The sequence below is a fragment of the Rattus norvegicus genome, chromosome 4, assembly GCF_036323735.1.
Source record: "Rattus norvegicus strain BN/NHsdMcwi chromosome 4, GRCr8, whole genome shotgun sequence".
Lineage (NCBI taxonomy): Eukaryota > Metazoa > Chordata > Mammalia > Rodentia > Muridae > Rattus > Rattus norvegicus.
In genome coordinates this window covers 85,853,387-85,873,397 of record NC_086022.1, presented here as the reverse complement: position 1 = coordinate 85,873,397, position 20,011 = coordinate 85,853,387, and the positions used below count along the sequence as shown (strand labels likewise).

Here is a 20,011-nt window from a genome sequence, read left to right as displayed (position 1 = left end):
ACCAACATGGCCCCTGGCACTGGCACTGTGGATCAAATAAGAGCTGAGCTTTCTCCCTTCCATACCTCTCAGCCAAGCTTTGTCCGCCCCAGAAGTCCCGATTTCCAGCAGAGACTCCCCCCCACCCACCCCCCACCTTCTTCCTGGAGCCTGCTCTGTAAGCAGGTCTTGTGGTAGCAGCCTCAGCCTTAATTTTAGTTCTGGGCTGGGTAATTTCCCGTGATTACAGGCCCTGTCAGTATAGCAAGCACTCCAGCTGCTAGCAAGCCAGCAGGCCTCATCGGGGCAGGGCCAGGCACATGCTCACACACGTGCCTCGCCCTCAGGGACACATGCTCCCTCTCATGTGTGTGCACTCACAAACATTTGCACACTCTCACATGCACACTCCTACACGCACACACTCATGCATGCACACTCACATATACATACACACTCGAGTGAACATCCCCCTTATTCAGGACCAGGACCCCAGGGGTCCTCAGCCAAGCTGTGTGTACACAGCCTGCACCATGTTCATCCTATCAGAGAGACCTCTCTTTGCCATGTACATATGTGACATGCCGTCCCCCATCCCCATAGCAAATGACAGCAAGGACAGGGATAGCACAGATAAGGGACACTGTGGGACAAGAGCTTCTTATGGACTCCCACTTCCTGCCAGAATATTTTCTCTCTCCCTTGGCCTTTCCAGGCTAGCACTAGAAAGCAATGTCCTATCCTTTTCCCCATACGCACCCTGCATGCTCATGCCCGTGTGTCGTTGGACATTGTCGGTGCTTCCATGTCTCGACTGTGTCCCAGAAAGAACATGTGCTGGAAGAGCCCAGGGTGGCGGTGTTAGAGTTGGGGAGGCTTTAAGAAGTGGAACCACATGGCATGAAATTAAGTCAGAACTACACTTGGAAGGAACTAATGCTGACATTGGGGAATGAGTTGATTCTTATGAGAATGGGTTGTTACAAAGCTATTCCTGATATACAGACTCCCTCCCCTTTCTGCCTTGTCCTGTGATATCTCCACACACACAGCCTTCCACGTATGTTTCCGGTGTGATGTATCCACCTGTGTTGAGGAACCTGAGGTCCTCACCGAATCTGAGATGTTGTCCCCATGCTCTTGGACTCCTAGAACTGAGAGCTAATTACATGCCTGGCTTTTACGAATTACTCCACTTCAAGTATTTTGTCATAGCAACACAAAACAGTTTAAGACAGACATCTGCTAGAGATCATGACTATGACCCTCTCCATCTGTGGATATAGCCGTAAGTGAAGAGGGAAGACAGGCCATATAAATGGAGCACTTCAATAATATATCAGATCCTCACTGTATAGGTGAACTCCTGGCTGTCTAGACCCAAAGTCAACGCTTACTACACATTCACAGCCATTCTGAAACGTTTGAGTAGCTTGACACATAGCGTCCAGGCAAATGAGAGGACACTACTTTTTTGTTCCAGGTCTCCTACTTTTAAAAAAGATATGTCACATCAGGGAGGCGACAAGGTCTAGTTTGTCCCTATTACATGGGCCGTAAAGGACAAGAGAGTCTCAGTTTAGGGTCTGCATGGAGCCTGGTGCAACATGAAAAACTGACAAGAAAGTGGGTTAGGACATCCTGGTTAGAATTATTTGGACGATCCTGATTGATTGGCTGGAAGAGCGGTGACCTTTTGTGGGACATCTTATAGGACAATCACAGATGAAAACTTGAACTTCAGGGAACTACTTGGTGGTGTGCCCTATGGGAGGTCTCTCTACTGAGCTTTCCTGGGTCCCTCACAGCATCTTTGCTCTCCACCAGCTGCCTTCCACGTGTAGTTTCCTGGGCTGCAGCACCACAGAGCCTAGCTTTGAGCCACGTCATATGCAGTTGATCATTGGGAGACACACAGAATTTTACCTCTGCCTCTTTGCCAGCCCCCTTCCCCAGATTTCTCCTCTCAAAAGCCATCCCCACAGCTGCACTGACAGCTCAGCCACCCATCTCAAATGTGTTTGTTCATCCTCCTGTGTCCTCCAGACAGGGCTAGGTCTGAAGATCTTATTCCTGACTCTGTGGAATCCCTGGGCACATCCTGCTTGAGGGTGGCCAAACACAGATGGTTATGGAGTCCAGGCTCCCCATTCCTATGGGCTTGAGTAAGGGGACTCCAAGGGGGCATGGGCAACAGGCTGAGCTATGGCTTGGCCCATCTTTTCTGTGCTGAGCCCTTTATATGGGAAAGCTGGCTTCAGAGGCTACCACATTGCAAGGCTGCTGGCTGAGCGGCTGAAGGCCTTCAGTGAGGAGCTGGAGGACGTGAGAAGCCCTCGTACTCCACCCAGACTACTCCTGTCTGCTTACCTCACATCATGATATCCAAGGCCACTGGATGTCTGGGAGGGCCTCTGTGAAGGCCATCTGTCCAGCAAGAGCCCAGAGCTACGCATACCAGAGCCACGCCCAGCAGAGCTGTGGACCACGCCGGTGCCATGGCGATGCCATCTCGGCCAGCCTTTCCCAGCCTGGTAACCATGGGAATGTACTCAGGGCTGCGGCTGCTTATGCAATACCTCTGAGGGAGGGAGACTCACGGACCCACCTACTTGCTGCAGGGAAGCCAGAGCCCCCAAAGAGTCTGTGAATACCTATGTCGCCCACCTACTACTCCCCACAGAGGGGCAGGGAGAATGTCACACATTCTCATCATGTAACCTGGGTTAGAATGACCCTGAGGGGAAGAGAGGGCAGGAAAGAGAAAGTGGGGGCAGAGGAAAATTCTAACTAGAAAGATGCTGGCTGGCTGCATGCAGAAAGGCTCCAGCCACCTCTGGCAGCTCCAGGACCCAGATATTTGTATCATAGAGCAGCACAGTTGCTATTCTGGTTTCATTGCCCTGAATCCAGGAGCTGGAGCCTCCTAGAGGGAAGAATGAAGAGCGGAGATGAGCGTAAGCTTGAGAGCCAGCCAGAAAGAGCACTGGTCACAGGAAGAGGTTCACACACATGAGTGAGCCAACCAGAGCAGACTGAAAAACTAAATCCAACCCTGCTGTTCCTCATTACGTTCCAAAATCACAGTCTACTGTTATGGGCTCTAGGGCTGTAGCCCCTGAAGCTACAGGGTAAAGCCATCACAGGTAGCATACAGGAGTCCAAGACACAGGCTTCTAGAGCAATTGCAGCTCCCCCAGGTCCTCTCCATCCTGGCCCTCTCTCTCTTTGCTGTCCCTCCCATGGTGAGTGCCACCTCTTGAGGTTCCTGGCCTTCTGTAGGTGTCCCAGAGTTCAGGAGACTCTGGTCCAGATTCTCCTAGTCCCTCAAGGCTCAATCTTCAGCTTGGCTGGCAGCAATGCTCAAGAAAATGGTCATCACTCCCTGGCCTAGTACTCTCTCTCCTTCCCTCCACAAGCCCCTTCAACTCCCCACAGTCTCTTCTTTCACTTTACCAGGACCCCCAGGAACTAGCTGCATGCACCAAACCTCCTCTCCTCCCAGGGTGCCTCCTCAGCTAGCTACTCCACCCTCACACTAAACCTCCTGGCTCCAGGTCTCTCCGCTCAGCTCCATGCCCACCGCATAAGCCTCTTGCAAATGTAGCCATGTCTCCTATGCCCCATTTCCGAGAAAGCCTAACCCTACCTTCTCTAGTTGAGGTTCCCAAATTATTAACACTGACTAGTAGTCACCCACATGCCCTGCCATCCTATTTTGTACCCTCCAGATGCTGTAATTTCCCATCTCTAGATGTTCCTACCACCTAAACTCCAGCCAACCATGAACATAGCTATCATGGTGAATTTGGAGCCAGTAGCCCACTTCCCTCTATCCACTCTCATGCCAGACCCCATGAGCCTCTGCCTTAAGCAAATACCCTCTTCCCAGTTGTGCTCCCACCTGGGTTCTTAGTCCTCCTCAGTCCCCTGCAACCTTCCTTTCATTGCACCACACCCTCTGCCACCAGTGGTTCTATCTCCATCTGATTGGACACGTGTGCCCTATTCTCTCAGAGCCAAGTACAGCCACACCTGCTTGGATCCACTCGGACCCAGAATTTCCTCCCGCTACCTGGGGTGTCCCCTCCTGTCCCAGGCACATTTCAGTCAGGAGCTGCTGCATCCACTGCCCCCACTTTCCCACGGCCCATTCACTTCTCAGTACCCTTCCGTCTGGCTCCCGCGTCTGCCAATCCTCTGCCAAATCTGCTCTCGCTGTGCGCAGTGCTGCCAAATCCTGGATGCGCCTCCAGCCTCCTCTTGAAAGGCTGCTCAGCAGTGCTCAGACCCTTCGCCAGAAACTCCTCGCCACATTCTTTGTTTGGCCCCATGATTCCACGTTCATCTGCTTCCCCTCCCACCTCTCTGGCTGTTCCTTCCCAGCCTCCTCAGAGACTCCGACTTCAGTCAGACCCTAGAGAAGCCAAGCTAATGTTGCTCTTCATGAGTTCGCTTGGCCCGTGCTCTTGTTGTTGAAACCCGGTCATATTCCAATAACCACGGTCCCCCAACTCCAAACTAGATTTCTTTCAATCCCATTCCTCCCTGCAGCCCCAAAATATCTCATGTCCACCTCACTGGACATTTCATGGCTATCTGCTCAGACTGACAGCCACTCTCCTCTGAAACTCTCTCCCCTCCATCTCCACACACACTCCAGGAAACCTCTGAGAAACTTTTCTTCACACGTTAACTGCAACTGTTAACACCTTTTTGTGGAGGTTTCAATATGCTTGACCAGGAAGTAGCACTATTGAGAGGTGTGGTCTTGTTGAAGTAGGTGTGGCCTTGTTGGAGGAAGTACGTTATTGAAGGGGTGGGCTTTGAGACCCTTCCTCCTGGAAGATGGTAAGTAGTCGTCTCCTGTTTGCCTTTAGAACAAGATATAGAACGCTCAGCTCCTCCAGTGCCATGCCTTCCTAGACGCTGCCACGCTCCTGCCAGTATGATAATGGACTGAACATCAGAGCCAATTAGCCAGCCCCAATTAAATGTCCTTTATAAGAGTTGCCTTGGTTATGTTGTCTCTTCACGGCAATCAAACCCAAACTAAGACACCTTTTGAGTCTGCCTTTGTGCTTTAAACTACTGTTCATTCTTTTAACTCGCTAGCCTCCAGTTTGGATCCCAGGGTTTTCAGTAGAGCCCTTTGCCTGAATTATAGTTGGCCTACACCAGCTGGGTGGGTAGGGGGACCTATTTTAAATGTATAAGTTTTGTTCCAATGTTCACGGCACTTGTTACATGAGAGAATCCTGACACAGTGCTAACTACAACTTGCTGTCCCAGCCCTGTTGGTTTAAGGTGGCAGGAGCAGGACCCAAACTTCCCGCACCAGTGGAAGCTATGTGACATGGTACTAAAAGAAAGCAGGTGGGTCTGGGTTTGAAAATCATGACAGTGAAAGACTTCGCCATCTCAGGACAGCCATGCAGTGCTTCTGGTATTCTGTACTACCTCTATCTCTGTGACTAGAAACAGGGAACAAAACATGTGCCTTGGTGTCGTGGCGTGTGCACTGATCCTGGTTACTCAGCATCTCCCCTGGGTCCGAGCCCTCCAGAGATGACCAAAAACCACACAAAGACCTTGACAGAATCATGTTCCTGCAGAGTGAAAAATGAAGCCGGCATCCTTAAACTCTCTGCACCTAATGAAGGAACAGGGGTCCCTCACATGAATAATGCAAGAATGAAGCTCAAGGGAGTCCCAGGGGAATGTAAAACCAGTTCTGAGCCTTACCATCCCCCACATGCTTCCTCACAGCCTGGCTCCCAGAAATGAAATCATCCACAGTGTAGATGCTTGAGTAGCAGAGCCAGGAGGGACCTCTATGCAGATACATAAATCCGTGTACAGTCAGGGCAGGTCCAGCCCTCTCCCATACCCTCTCTGCTCTGGCCATCCACATCCAACATGACTGCTCTCACATCTGACCTCAGGCCTTATCATGAGGCTCTTTCCACATTCCTAGGAGCGAGCCCAAGCATCAGGAAAGTCCTTTCGTTCCTTCCTTCTTTCCTCCCTTCCTTCCTTCTTTCTTTCCTTCCTTTCCTTCTTTTCTTTCTGCCTCCATGCAAAATTCCTCTCAGAGAAGTGCTGAGAGAAGCATGTGGGTTGGAAAATGGATGAAGACTTTTCCCAAAAGAGGACAGGCCCAGGAAACTCCCTATAGCCTGACCCTTGCACTAAGACCCACATGGGACATTAATTCTTCTATCTGCTCAGAGTGCACAGGCGTTCTCTCTCTCTCTCTCTCTCTCTCTCTCTCTCTCTCTCTCTCTCTCTCTCTCTCCTCCCCATCCCTTCCTCCCTCCATCTATCTATCTCTATCTATCTCTCCCCCCCTTCCTTCTCTCCCTTCCTCTCTCCCTGTCTCCTTATATACTTCTTACCCAGCAAGGCTGGGTTTCAGATAGCCCTCCCCTTCTTCCAGTGCTCTCCTTTCCCCAACCCAGCAGCTTCCCCCAGCCTTTTAGACTTGCTGAGCCCCAAGCTGCATCCTGGGAGTCCTCTGTCCCAGTCTAGTTCAGGACCTCCTCCAGGGACTGCCTTCCCAATCTTGGCCACAGTTCATATGCCACCTGGTGGCCAGGGTGAGCATTGCTTTTTCTCCTCTGACAGTGCCCTTCCCAGACATAGGTTCTACCCCTGAACCTAGCCCATCTAGTGCCCTTCATGAAAACCCTTAAACATCACCTTCTAGCCAGCCTCTTCTGCCACAGAGGGAAAGCCAAGACTCAGAGTGTGCAAGTCAAGAGCTTTGCCTTGAACTTGTATGTGCAGACATATCCTACCTGTCATAGTGTACATTGAAGAGGTAAATAGGGATTTGAAGCTCATAATAAAATCTGAAGGGACCAAGAAGTAACCACAGTAAAATCCCTAGGAGAATCTACATAATTCCTAGAACCAGTGTTTCTACCACAATATGCCTCATTCAGTAAGTGCTACCTAGCCACTAACTAGCATTTACTGCCACCAACTATTACCTAGCAACTAACTTCCTATTAACTCCTAACACTCCACACTAGCTTTAGACTCTGGACACTAGACTCTAACTGCTAACACTAACTGACCATTCACCACTAATTAACCACTAATGTTAATACTAACCAAGATGACACTAACCGTTAACCAACACCGCTGCAATAACTCGACCAGCAGTGACAATACCAGTGTTAGTGGAAGGTGTTTCCATGGGAACAGTGCAGAAAATCCATCATGTTGTCACTGTCGTGCAAAAATGCACTAGGCCAGCTTTGCCAGGGAATAGTCTGCCTTGGTGCAAGAATCCTGAGTCTAGGAGAACTGACTCTGGACGTCTCTGTTCATTCTGAATGCACCCCGCACCCCTTAACGTTCATAAAGAACTTCATGCAAGAGAGTTTGTCGCCACCGCTGTTTACTTGAAAAGGAAAAGAAGGGGATAGGAAGAAGGCGAAGACAAAGATGGATGAGAAGGAAAAGGAGGGGGAGGAGGACATAATGGACATCCTAGAGAATTTGCAAGCTTCATGGCAAAAGCAAATGTCTGCAAATGTCCTACAGGAGCATCTACTAGTCACTATTTGTAAGTGCTCGGGGAAGAAACACACGTGCCATGGCGCCACATGTGTCAGAAGAGCAGAGAACATGTGGATTGGTTCTCCCCTTCTACTTTTCCATAGCTGTCAGGGATAGAACATGGCTCACAAGACTTCTGAAGTACGGGCCTTGGCCTGCTGAGCCACCTCACCCACCCACTTCCTTATTTTTGGGTAATTGTTTTATTGGGATATAATGCACAGGCAGAAAAATCATCCTTTCTTTTTTTTTTTTTTTTCCGGAGCTGGGGACCGAACCCAGGACCTTGCGGTTGCTAGGCAAGCGCTCTACCACTGAGCTAAATCCCCAACCAAAATCATCCTTTTATAGTGTACTATTATGTGGTTTCCTATATATTCACGATCTTTGGAATCTAGTTTTAGAATCTCTGTCATTTTAGAACTGAAGGCTGTTAGCAGTCACCTCCATGCCTCCCCCTCGGGCACAACAGCCTTCCATCTACTTTAACAATGCTGGCATCCTGTGCAAATGAAGTATCAGAACTCCCTTCATTCATGGAGCATGTCCTGGGGCCTGTGTCTGTGGGAGCTTTTTGTGACAGAATTAACATCCCATGTCATACATATACCACAATTTATCAGTCAGAGGACAAGGGATTAGGAACATTCATATACAGGGGTTTTTCTGGGTATGTTTCCGGTTCTTCTGACCCATGCTTAGGAGTACTTTCCCTGGGTAACTCAAGGTTAGCATTTGTGAGGAACAGGAAAACATTTTATCAAACAAGCAGGTAACATGTGAGTTCCAGTCTCTCCACATCCTTACCAACCTTTGGTTTTGTCTTGTTTTTATTCCATTGCCCCCGTTGTCCTGGGTGTGACCATATCTCGGTGTGGATTTACCTGCATTTTCCTCATGACTACTGACACTGACCGTCCTTCTATGTGCTTACTGTCTTTGAATGATACTTTTTTAAGCATAAAGATAAGAGGCAAACTGACAAATGCACTGTGGCACCAAGATGTTTCTAAAATGCAAAGAAAGAAACTTTCACGACAGGAGAACTCTTAAGACTATGTCTTTGTGTATGAATATAGCTGGGTTTTAAATCATTTGTAATCCCTTCTGGGCCCCAAACCATGGTAATGGTTGTTAATTAGTTATGTGATCTGAGACTAAAGGCAGGAATGTATTGTGAGACTAAAGTCAGGACCACACTGATTTTGTCATTTGCCTACTGCCTGCCAAGGCAAAAGCCCTGTAACAGGAAATCATGGGGTTCATACCACCTCACCCTTTTCACTCCTGAATGTGAGAGAAAAATGTCATCCTCCTCCATCAGACACATCTGCACACCATCAGGCTAGCTTTCCCATTCCCAATATACAGGAAAGGACACCTGGATAGGAAAGATGGCCAGGCAGGATGAGCAGATCCTTTCTACAGCCCAGGATCACAGGGCATATCAGAGCCACAAGCAAAATCTGGAACAAGGGAAATAGCACCTGGGCATCAGTCCACACAGGCAGGATCTACATAGAAGGGGAGGGCTGAGCTCATAGGGCAGCAGGAGAAAGAGATGAGGGCTGTGCAGTGGGGCAGGGCTTCCTGCTAGGGTGCAGTGAGCTCTGCAAAGCATGGCTGCTGTGGTAGACCAAGTCGACGAGGCTTTATAACTGACCCAACACTACATATACTTCCTGCTGAAACCCTCCACCACATCAGTCAGCAAACAGTTCCCTAAGGACAGCATCACTCTCTTTCTCCTTCCTCCTGCCAAGGAGGATGGGAGATGATGGAGAGTGAGGATGTGTGGCATCCAGGGACCCTACATTGAGTGAGGGCAGCTAGCTGTAGGCTGGGACAGAGAAGGGCATATATTAATATTTGAATGGGAAATACTCCCTCCCCATAAGCTCATGTTTGAACACCTGGTCCCTAGATAGCACTATCCAAGGAGACTGTAGTAACATCAGAGGAAGTCCTTGGCGGATGAGGTCAGTTTCTAGAGAATGGGCATTATAGGTTCTGGCCTGATTCTGGAACTAGCCAGACCTCCCATCCTCCCGGATGCTGATGCAGAGAAACCAACTGTCCTGAAACCCTGCTGCCCCAGATGTGAGCTGCTTCCCCAACCATGCCTTTCCCACCGTGATGAGCTGTACCCTCTCAAACTGTGAGCTAAAATAAATTCTCTTTCCCACATTTTCCCCGTGCTGAAAAAAAAAAGTAACTAGCCCAGGACACAAATAGAAGAACAAAGGAGAGAGATGTGGAGCTAAGGATTCCACACCCCATCAGAAAAACAGACAAAGCACTTCCAGAACAAGATCAGAAGGCGAGCAGACACAAGAGGAACTGTTCCCACTTGTTTGACATCAGGGAAAAAGGGACCAACCGGCTGCCACTTTACACCCGTTTAGCTTGTAAACATTAACTGGAAGGAGAATGCCAGACCGCTAGTGGGGCTACAAGGACTGCCGAATGCAAGGGCTGCTGGGCTGCTAATTCGCAAGCCTGCAATCTGGCACAACTGAATCATCTCAAAGCGTGAGGTGTGAGTGATGCCCCGGGCTCTCTTCCTGGTGTGAGTCCCAGAGAGAGGCTTGTCTTACAGTCCTTGGAAAGACAGACAGGTGGCCCAGGGTAGTCAAAACAAGAGACCAGATGTACCCTCAGCAGTGCAGTGGAGCCCTTAAAAGCACAGTGCTTGAGGGAAAACATTAGTGGAAGAATGAGACACATAACAGATAGCATTTATTTACATCCAAATACAGACATGTGGTACACTCCACACTTGCAAGACAGAGAAGCAAAGATTCACATCTTTGCCTGCGGGAGGAGGGGAAGGGGAGTGGGGGTTGAGACAAAAGAGTGCTTTTAAAAAATAAATAAAACATGAGAATTCATATAGAGACAAATGGCAATGAGGCAGCTGCAGCCAAGGGATGAGGAATGCACCGGAAGTGCAAATAATGGCTGCTGACAAGAGCTCCCCTTCAGAGCCACATTGACTCAACTGCAGATCACTCATGTACAAGTTTATTGGTTTCCCTGGGCCTTGGGCAATAGCCCTAGATAGGAAGAAAGAACAGATGGGGGCATACAGGAACTGAGAAAGTCGGAGGTTGGTATACAGGGACCTAGAGAAAGCAGATGCAGAGAATGAGAACGGAAGGGAGGACCTTGTTGCCCTTGGTGGCATGGCAGTTTGAGTGCAGGGTTTTGGGGCTCGGCCTTTGTGATGGCTGGCCTAGCACTCAGAGGTGAGCACCTTCACTCTCGATCGGGGAGGTGTGGTCCACTCAGTGCAGGTCCGCCGAGCTGGCAGAAGTTCAGGGTCATGGCCATACCATTTGCGTGAAATCTCCGTCCTCACCTCCACAGACAAGAGAGAGGACGTTAGGAAAATCCCACTGCCACTCCTCAGCTCAACCTCAGGAGACTAAAGGTGCACCAGGAGATGGTGTGGGAGAAACAGGGCAGGCGAGGAAAGCCTGGTCGCCAGCCCTGCCAGGAACAGACACTACTATTCTGTCTGTCCTTCTGTCCTTCCGTCCTTCTGTCCTTCTGTCCTTCCGTCCTTCCATCCTTCCATTCTTGGACTGTTTCCAGCCTTTGCCTTCGAAGCTTTTTCTTTTAGCACTGCCTGTGTCTGAGGCCAGGCAAATGCATGGCTGCCCTTTGCCTCCTGGCCAACGACCAGGTGACCCTCTCTGAGTGACTTTGACCCACCCTTGCCTTGGTCTAGAAGGCCAGTGGATACAACTGAAGGGAGAAAGCTGAGAAGGTAGAGTGGAGCAGTCTATATCTTTGTTTGGCTGGGGGACGGAGGGAGTCGAAAGACATTCTGCCTGAGAGCTAACCTAGCACTACATGAAAGATAAGGGGAACTGACTGCCATTTAGAACAAAGGCCTTTCCATAATTGCCCCAAAAGTAGAAAGTGTACTTGAGACGAAATTCCCTGTCACCAACAATATGTGACCACTTCATGTCCAACTTTGTTTCCTAAAAAAGATTCCCCCACAACTTACTTCCTGTGTGAACTCCTTTCTCAAAGTCAACTCATCTCAGTGGGGCTCCTTCTCACCCCACCCCTTTCAAAGCTCCCAGGACTCTTAGGACTGCTATACTCAGAGTCTATGACCTTGTGTTCATATTGTGATAAGATTGAGCAAGACTCAGACAATGGGTTTGGTACACTGTGAGTCATTTGGGGACAGAGGTGTCAGGTAAGGCCAGGATGGATGAACAGATGGAAAGAAAGAAAGAAAGAAAGAAAGAAAGAAAGAAAGAAAGAAAGAAAGAAAGAAAGAGAGAGAGAGAGAGAAAGGAAGAAAGAGAGGAAGAAAGAGAGGAAGAAAGAGAAGAAAGAGAGGAGGAAGATAGATAAATGGATGGGGGTAGAAGAAGGAAAGAAAGAAGGAAGAAAGGAAGATAGATAGATAGATAGATAGATAGATAGATAGATAGATAGATAGATAGATAGATAGATGGATGGATGGATGGATGGATGGATGGTAGAAGAAGGAAGGAAGGAAGGAAGGAAGGAAGGAAGGAAGGAAGGAAGGAAGGAAGGAATTCCTTAACAGTAGGAAATAAGACAGTAATTGTCCAGGTCTCTGTAAACCATAGAGCACATGGCAGATACAGAGCCATCAAGAGGAGCTGTGACCTTGCTTGTGCATGCTGACAGAGTCCTGGGGATCTGGGCTCAGCCAAGTTCTCCTCATCTCTGCACAGCAGGACTTTGATAAGAAAAAAAGCCACAGGTTCTCCTGGGTGACTATCTCTTCTCTGTCAGCTTTCTCCTATGATCCCACATGTGCCATGGCCTCTGTTCTTCTGTCGGCTCGCTTCACTCCTACCTCCACTTCTGGCACTCAGAGTCCCTTTCTTCCAGGATTCTCTGTTTCCTGTTCTGCTCTGGCTCTGTGCTCAACCCTTCCTTGACCCTTGAAAGATCTCCATCTCATGAGTTGGTTGTAGAAACTAGCCCAGCTCATAGAAGGAATGCAGGCAAGGCGTTCAAAAGTATTCAGGTTAAAAGTAACTGAGAGGCTCAGAACCTACTCACACAAAGGATCACTAAAGTAGAGGATCATGGGAGTCGACCATGCTGGGACTTACAGACAAGGGCAAAAGAAAAGAAGCTGAGGAGAAGGTCTACTTGTTGAGTAAAGGTGAGCCTTTGGGAGCACACTTACCTCTTGATTGAGGAAGCAGTAGAGGACAGCAACAACAAAACCCTGTGGGATCAAAGAGGAAGGAGGACTCCATCAGAACACTTTGGCCTGACTTTGGAGTGTTGGCAGTCTTTCTCTTGTCTTCACCTTTGCTCACCAGTCACTGCACCAGACATACTAAGCCATGTAGTCATCATGGCATGCCCGCCAAGGCTGTATAGGTATCCCCCACCTCACTGTGTATCTTTATTTTTTTATCTGCATTAGTGAGCACATTACCTGATATATAATAAGTTCTTGATAAGAATTGAAAAGATAAGATGAGTAAATGAATGGATGGATGGTTGAATGGATGGATGGGTGGGATGGGTAGGTAAAAGGAAGGAAGGAAGGACAGATGGATAGATAATAGATATATGGATGGAAGGATGGATGAATGAAAGAAGGATGATTATATGTGCAAGTGAACTGAAGGAAGGAGACATGAAAGGAAGAATGGATATATTGGTGGGTGGATGGATCAGAGATAGATAGATAGATAGATAGATAGATAGATAGATAGATAGATAGATAGAAGAAAGGATAGATGATAGATGAAGAGAAAGAATGACAGATAGAAGAATGGGTAGATAGGTTAACATATGGATGGAAGGATAGATGAACAGATAAGTGAAAAGGATGGATGGATGGGTATGTGGCTAAAGGAATGAGGAATAAAAGGAATGGATATATGATGGATGGATGGACAGATGGACAAATGAATGGAAAGAAGAATGATGGATAGGCAAGTGTATTGAAGAAAGAAGAAATAGAAGAAAGGACAGATGAATGAATGGACAGGTGGGTGAATGGATGGATGGGTGGATGGATGAATAGATAAATGGATGGACAGATGGGTGGACAGATGATGGGTGGATGGATAGGTAAAGATGAATGGAATGATGCATGAATGAGTGGAGAAGATGGAAGGAAGGAGGACGGAAGATGGATAGAGGGATGGAAGGATGGATAGGTGGGTGGATGGATTGATTGATTAATAGCAAATAATACATGAATTAATGAGAAGGAGGGAGAAAATAATTGATGGTTGGATAATAAATGGTAGTGGATGAGTAGATGGATGAATAGGGAGGGAGGGGTGGTTGGAAGAAAGAAAGTGTAACTGAATTGTTTAATGGATAATGAACGGTGGATGGATAAATAAGTAGATGCATGGGTACATAGGCGGATGAATGAATATCTGAGGAATGTGCAGATGACTGTATCAGTAGTTGGATGAGTAAAGGGTAAAGATAAAGGGTAAAGATGGATGACTAATTAAACAGAAGCATAAATAGGCCTCACCCTAACATGAAATCAGTGAAGGCCTGCTGCTATAGTCGTTGGAAGGAAGGGGTGTCTGTAGGGGACTCTCACCTGGAAGGACCCCAGTCCCAGCTCCAGGGGTAGACGGATGCCAAGGCCAGCACTGTCAGGCAGGAAGTTGAAGATGATGTAATGAATTCCAAACAGCGGGATAAGGAGAAGTGTTGATTTGGAAAGCCGCCTTGGGGAAGACAAATTCTAGACTCTGAGGCTGTCCATCACCATCCCTCCTGGAGACTCTGTCCTCCACACAAATCTCTGGGCTTCTTTACTAAGGGCCATCACTCTACTGTGGCCATGCAGTTATTCCGGCTACCCCAGAGTCTCTGTACATCTTTTAAAGTCTGACTCTTCCAGGAACCCTTCTCTAACTGCTCTCTCCTCCCATTTAAGACATAACCTCCTCCTCCAGCCCTCATAGAAATAAATACAGCCTGTGTCAGCCACTCGCCATGGTAACTGGCAGTTTCGTGTGCCACTTTCCTGTACTGTAATCTCATGGGACGAAGGGCCCAGATCTGTTCTCTCTCTAGGAACTTGAGGAAGAGGACAGGACCAGGGTAATAAATAGTTGCTGGACAAGACAAAAACAAATGTCATTCCCTCCAAGTACCTTCCAAGTGGGTTCCCCAGATATATACTACACACACATGCCACACACATGAACTCACACACGCACATGGCACCTCCACACGTGCATGCACACACACATGAATGGTACCAGTACTGAGCCCGTGTGTGTAAGCCGCCTTGTGCAGGCCCCAGCTTCCTCAGCAGGATGCAAATTATATTGAGAAACAGCCCAAAGTTCACCTGGAAACGAGGCACAGGAAAGTGGGTGCAAAGGTCAGAGGCAGCACTAGGTGGCCGGCCTAGGATCAGCCCCATCCCTTTTGATGACTACGAATCCCAAACCTGTGAGGTACAGGCAGGGCAGAGAAAGACTGAGCCTCCCCCTCCTCCCCTCCTTTCCAGTACTGGCAAAAAGGATGAGAGACAGGTCTGGCCACCTGCCTCCAGACACCTCTCATGGTCTCTTGGGTACAAAGCAGCTGTCCTTCACTGTGCAGTTTCTCTGTTGGGAGAGACCACACACCCACAAGAGCCATGCCACATGGGGAGTAGGAGCAGCTGAGTGCTCATCTGTGGGTGCCATCCACTACCACTTACCACCCCAGCAAGAGACACTCTGCAGGCCAGACACACGGAAACCAGAAAGCAGGTCTAGGTGCTGATGTAACCAACTAGTGCCAGAGAAGCTAGGCACCGGTTTCCTGATTCCCTTGGGGGTAATCATGCTGCCACCCCCTGCAGGGCCACATAAAGAAACCTGGAGGCTGGGTTAAGAAACCAACTGACTCTGGTCTCAGAAACTGACCCCAACAGAGAGGACTATGGGCCCTTTGATGATCCACCAGTAGGGGGAGCTGTCGTCTAGGTCCCAGCACCTGGGAAGAAGAGAGCGTGGGCTTGAAGGTGCCCCTTTTCTTCTCTGACAATGCACCTCCTCAACACACATGCTATGCCTCCTGGGGCCTCTCTCTGTCTAGTGCTCAAGTCTTCAGCCCCACTCTATCTCCTTGTGGCCTGTTCTCCCATCCTAGCCTCTCCAAAGGAGAGACCCAGTGAAGACTGGCCCTTTTCATCCTTGTCCAGACATTTCTTGCCCTTGGAAAACCTGATCAGAGCTGCTCTCTTGAGATTCATAGCTCTGACAGCCTTTCCTGCCTAAGCTCCTGCCCCTCCTTCCTCCTTCCTCCTGCCCACCTGCCATGCTCTAACCTAGAGGTCCCCTCTCCCTCCCCCTTAGATAGTCTACTACAGGCCTTGCTGACAGCATGGGGGTGAGGAAGTTGCTCTACTCACGCAGTGTCCTCAAAAGCCAGTTTGCAGCCCACCCACGTACCAGTGCATAGCACAGGGAGTCCTGTGAGTGAGATAACACAGAGATGAGTGAGGGTCCTGCACCCTTTGAGTGTAGACTCCACCTCCCACCAATTGTTAGCCACATGCAGACTATGATAGTGGGCCCAGGTAATGGCTTGAAGGGATCTGGTCTACTTCCTGATGCTCAGCAAAGGACTATGGCCTGCCCTCTTCCCCCCTCTCTGAGCCTCAGAGTCATTCACAATGAGAAAGGCCTCTTTATGAGCTCCCAGGTCCTTCCCAACCTCCACCTCCCCTATGATGGTCAATGAGCCCTTGATGCTCACCCCAGCCAGCGAGAACCAGCCACCAGAAAGCTGGTTTGGACCTAGGAGATGTGGAGGCCAACAGACAGCTCAGGTAGACGGCTTCTGCCAGCAGCCAGCTGAAGTTGGTCATGGTGGCAAAATGTGAGACGGCCACAGAGACCTTGCACAGAATCTAAGAGCAGGGACCTGATGCTTAAGAGCTTGGAACCCCACTTCAACCCCCATTGGATCTCTTTCACCCCTCTGAGACCCCAAACCCTCAGGTCCCCTCCACCTTGGACCGGACCATTCCACCCCTTGGTGTGCCACGGGAGGAGTTTGACAATATAATTGTGATGGTCAGAACACAGACACACAGGCTAGGTTCAGGTTAGGTGTGTCTTCTGTCAATCATGCAAAGCATCTCAGCCTAGGTGTTCTGTCTGTGAAAGGAAAAACTCCAGGACCTCTTAAGGTCGTGTTTGGTGTGTCACACACACACACACACACACACACACACTGTTCTATTTGCTCTGTCATGTGCCCTTCCTAAGCTGAAGTTCTCCTTTAAAGTGATACTAACCATGGACTGCTTATCCCTGCATAGCTTTGATCAGTGGATATAGGATGTGTCCATCATGCGTGCAGCCATTAGTCTTGTTCCTCCCTCACCTGCCTATGTGGGCAACAGTACAACTTCTGAGCCCAGTTGCCCGGGCTCTATCTATTCCCCAACTGTGTGGCTGGGTGACCTGGCCAGCTGCCCCTTGTTAACAAAATGGGATTACAGTGAGGCCTTCAAGGCCTTTTAAGATCAAAAGAGATAATACATGTAAAGTACTTGGTGTGCTGCCCGGCCTAAGTGAGTGCAGTCAGTGATTAATTCATTAATTAAATCAGGCCACTCGTTGGTCTGGGCACTCACTTGTCTATTCATTTCTAGAACACTTGAAAGACCTTGAACTCTGACCCCTTCTAGTTCACTCTGCTCCTCTCCTCTCCTTTCCCCACCCCTCCACTTTTGGGACTTCCCACTTCCATGAGGTAGCTCTGCCCCAGACTCTCCTCTCATTGAAAGCTTCCTCCCCATCTCACTGTCCTTGTGTCCATGCACCCCCTCCATGAGGCCCTTCTCTTAGTTCCCAGCTTTCCCTACCCAGCAGTCCCCAAGTCTGGGTGCCTCCTGCTGCCTAGGTGCCTCTGGAAGAAAGGGGGTGGCAAGCTCCACCCAGGTCCTTGTATACTCATTAAAGGCAATGACATGGCTGGCTGGCCCAGGAGCTGCTGTAACCAACTTGAAATGGGAACATTGATGAAAGAGGTATGATGGTATGGGATGCCCCTGGCAAAGGGAGTCGCTCATGTTGGCATTGATCTATGAATGGGTGGGGAAAGCTTGAGGCTTCCTTCCCTTGTTGCTGGTCATAAATACAGGCTGTGTAGCAACAGGTCAGGCACATGCAGGTCTGTCCCCTGCCCTCTTCCCCTGTCCCAGCTCCCTCCAGCCATAGCCCTTACAGTGGACATGCTGCAGTGGTCCGTGCTATCACCCTGGAAGACAGCAGCATCCTTCAGGAACACAGCACTGGCCTTGAGGATGAAAGTAGCAAACAGCTGCGTGTGGATGTAGTTCCTGGGGCAGTGGAGCCTCCTGGAAGGGACAAGAGAGATGAATGGAGAGGCCTAACTGCAAAAAGACCTTCCCAGGGCCTAGAACAGGCCTGGCATGGCTGGGAAGCTAGGCAGAAGGTGAGTCAATGCAGAGTAGCCAAAGCCACATCAAATAAAATGAAAGCCAATGAACTGGGTAGAGAGTGAGAACAATGTGTCAGTTTGACCCTGAAGGTCAGCTGGCCAGCCTTTTCATGGCCTACGCTCAGGTAAGGAGCAGGGGTTCTATAGCCCCGCCTTCATACAGCTCTGTAACTGTGGGTGCAGAGACAACCACAGTCCAGTAAGACCCTAGGGAGCCCCCTGGTGATCAGAGATCTACCCTTTGAAGCATAGTCCTGTGAGGAAACTCAACTTTTGAAGGCTGGAAAGCCACCACACCCAGCAGTACGAGCTGAGAGTGGGCTCCATGGTGAAGGCTATAATGGTCTGTAATGGTTCGAAAACCACAACCATCCAAAGAGGACCATGCAGGGGTCAAGGAGGATTCTTAGAACCTGATGAGAGCTGGACTTCCAGTGTTGGCAGGGATGAACGCAATACCAAGAAAAAGAAGGCACTGGAAGCTAACAGAATGAGCAACTGTGTGGAAAGCCAAGGGAACAAAGACCTGGTGTGTGAGAAGAGGGCCCACCCGTGGGGGTTGGAAGGGAGGGGCAAGAAGTCAGCGAAGGTCACCTTGCCTGGATCTGAGCCCCTCTTGTCTATGCAGGCAAAGAACCAGACATGGTCCCCAGACAGTAGGGAGCCAGTGATGGTTTCTGAGCAAATGACGAACCTGAGAGCAACCAGGATGGCAATAGCCACGCAGAGGGCTACAATGGAGATGCTGTGGCCTGTGGTGTAGATGATCTTCACCGTGGAGAAGTAAGACTTCTGGGGACAACAGAAGCAGAAGGGAGGTTTGGCAACCAAGCATGGGTCTGCAACTCCACCAGCTTCCTAGTCACCGACACCACAGAAAGCCTTGTACAGGCACTGCCTCTGCAGGTGGAGGCATTAGGGAGTCACAGTTGCACTGGGGGTGGGAAGAACCAGCAGCAGCTGCTGCCTCTGGAGAGTAACAAAAGCACCAGAGGAATTTGGGCCTGTTTCTTGACCCCAGCTAGCTTGAGAACACTGTCATCCCATATAAAGGTAACATCCTGGACACCAGGGACAGCCACAGGCAGGCAGGGAAGGCTCTTTGGTATCCAAGTATTTGAATCAGTTGGAGCTAGGGGTGTAGTATGACCAGGTACTACTACAGCTCTGGCTCTGACGTTCAGCTCACGCAATCCCTGTGCTTCCCTGAGTTGTCTCTCCATCTGAATGATAAGGACACCAGGGCTTCAACTCTTAGGGCTGAGGGCGGGGAGAAATGGGATTGTGAGTGTGGATGGGCCTTGAGAAGATCCTGATCTGCACACAGTGTAGGGTATGCTGCCCAGAGCCAGGGGTCTCTGTAATTACTACACCCTGGCCCAGGCCACAACCCAGTATACTGTACCACGGGCTGAGGACCCGAGAAAGGAAGCACTTCCTGTCTAGCACAACAGTAATCTTCGTTCCCTCTGAAATACCTAAAACCCCCACCCAGCAGCAGAAACTGAGTAGAGAAAAGGCTGGCCAAGAGGAGGGTGACTATGGCTTCCAGTTTGCCCTCTACTTCCCTTCTCCCTCAAAGCAAAGTAACCCAAGTGTCACCCTTAAGTAAATGAATCAGCTTCAGGAGGCACGTTCCTGCCATCTGCTGGACAGCTCCTATAATTACTATGCCCACATGCTGGTTACAGTGACAATGACAGCCATCCATCATCCACTGAGATAGTAAGCTACCACTTTTACCAGTATACATGGTCACCTTCCTCTAAGACATTGGGAGCTGCTTACCTCCTCTGTTAGCAGTTCCAAGGGCACAGGACAGGCCACGGGATATGGTGGGAAGGGATCAGACCAACCCGTGATGGTGCAGTCCCTTTTCACAGCCCCTAGAGGCAAGCAAGAATCTCTGCTTACAGAATTCCACCCTTTCCCAGAAGATGGTGGGAGGGCCCTGACTGTCAAGTGTCCCTGCAAGATCTATACAAGGAGTTCTTAACCA

The 20,011-nt window shown here is 49.4% G+C and overlaps 1 protein-coding gene across 10 annotated transcripts in view; it reads right to left on the bottom strand.

Annotated features, from left to right (window-relative positions):
* Positions 1-10,270: 10,270 nt before the first annotated feature.
* The window catches only part of Ghrhr (growth hormone releasing hormone receptor), a 32,783-nt gene continuing 23,042 nt past the window's right edge, over positions 10,271-20,011 (bottom strand). For 7 of the 10 annotated variants that reach the window (XM_063285596.1, XM_063285595.1, XM_063285594.1 and 4 more), the window contains 7 exons: positions 19,801-19,898; positions 18,707-18,804; positions 17,776-17,908; positions 16,297-16,450; positions 15,950-16,010; positions 15,462-15,531; positions 14,140-14,896 (listed from right to left, as the gene is read on the bottom strand). In XM_063285596.1, the coding sequence (XP_063141666.1) occupies positions 14,396-14,896; positions 15,462-15,531; positions 15,950-16,010; positions 16,297-16,450; positions 17,776-17,908; positions 18,707-18,804; positions 19,801-19,898 (1,115 nt within the window). In that variant the 3' untranslated portion in view covers positions 14,140-14,395. Of the gene's footprint in view, positions 10,910-12,739; positions 12,782-14,134; positions 14,897-15,461; positions 15,532-15,949; positions 16,011-16,296; positions 16,451-17,775; positions 17,909-18,706; positions 18,805-19,800; positions 19,899-20,011 lie in introns of those variants that run through there. The other 3 variants (NM_001398554.1, NM_012850.3, NM_001398565.1) reach the window with 2 other exon arrangements.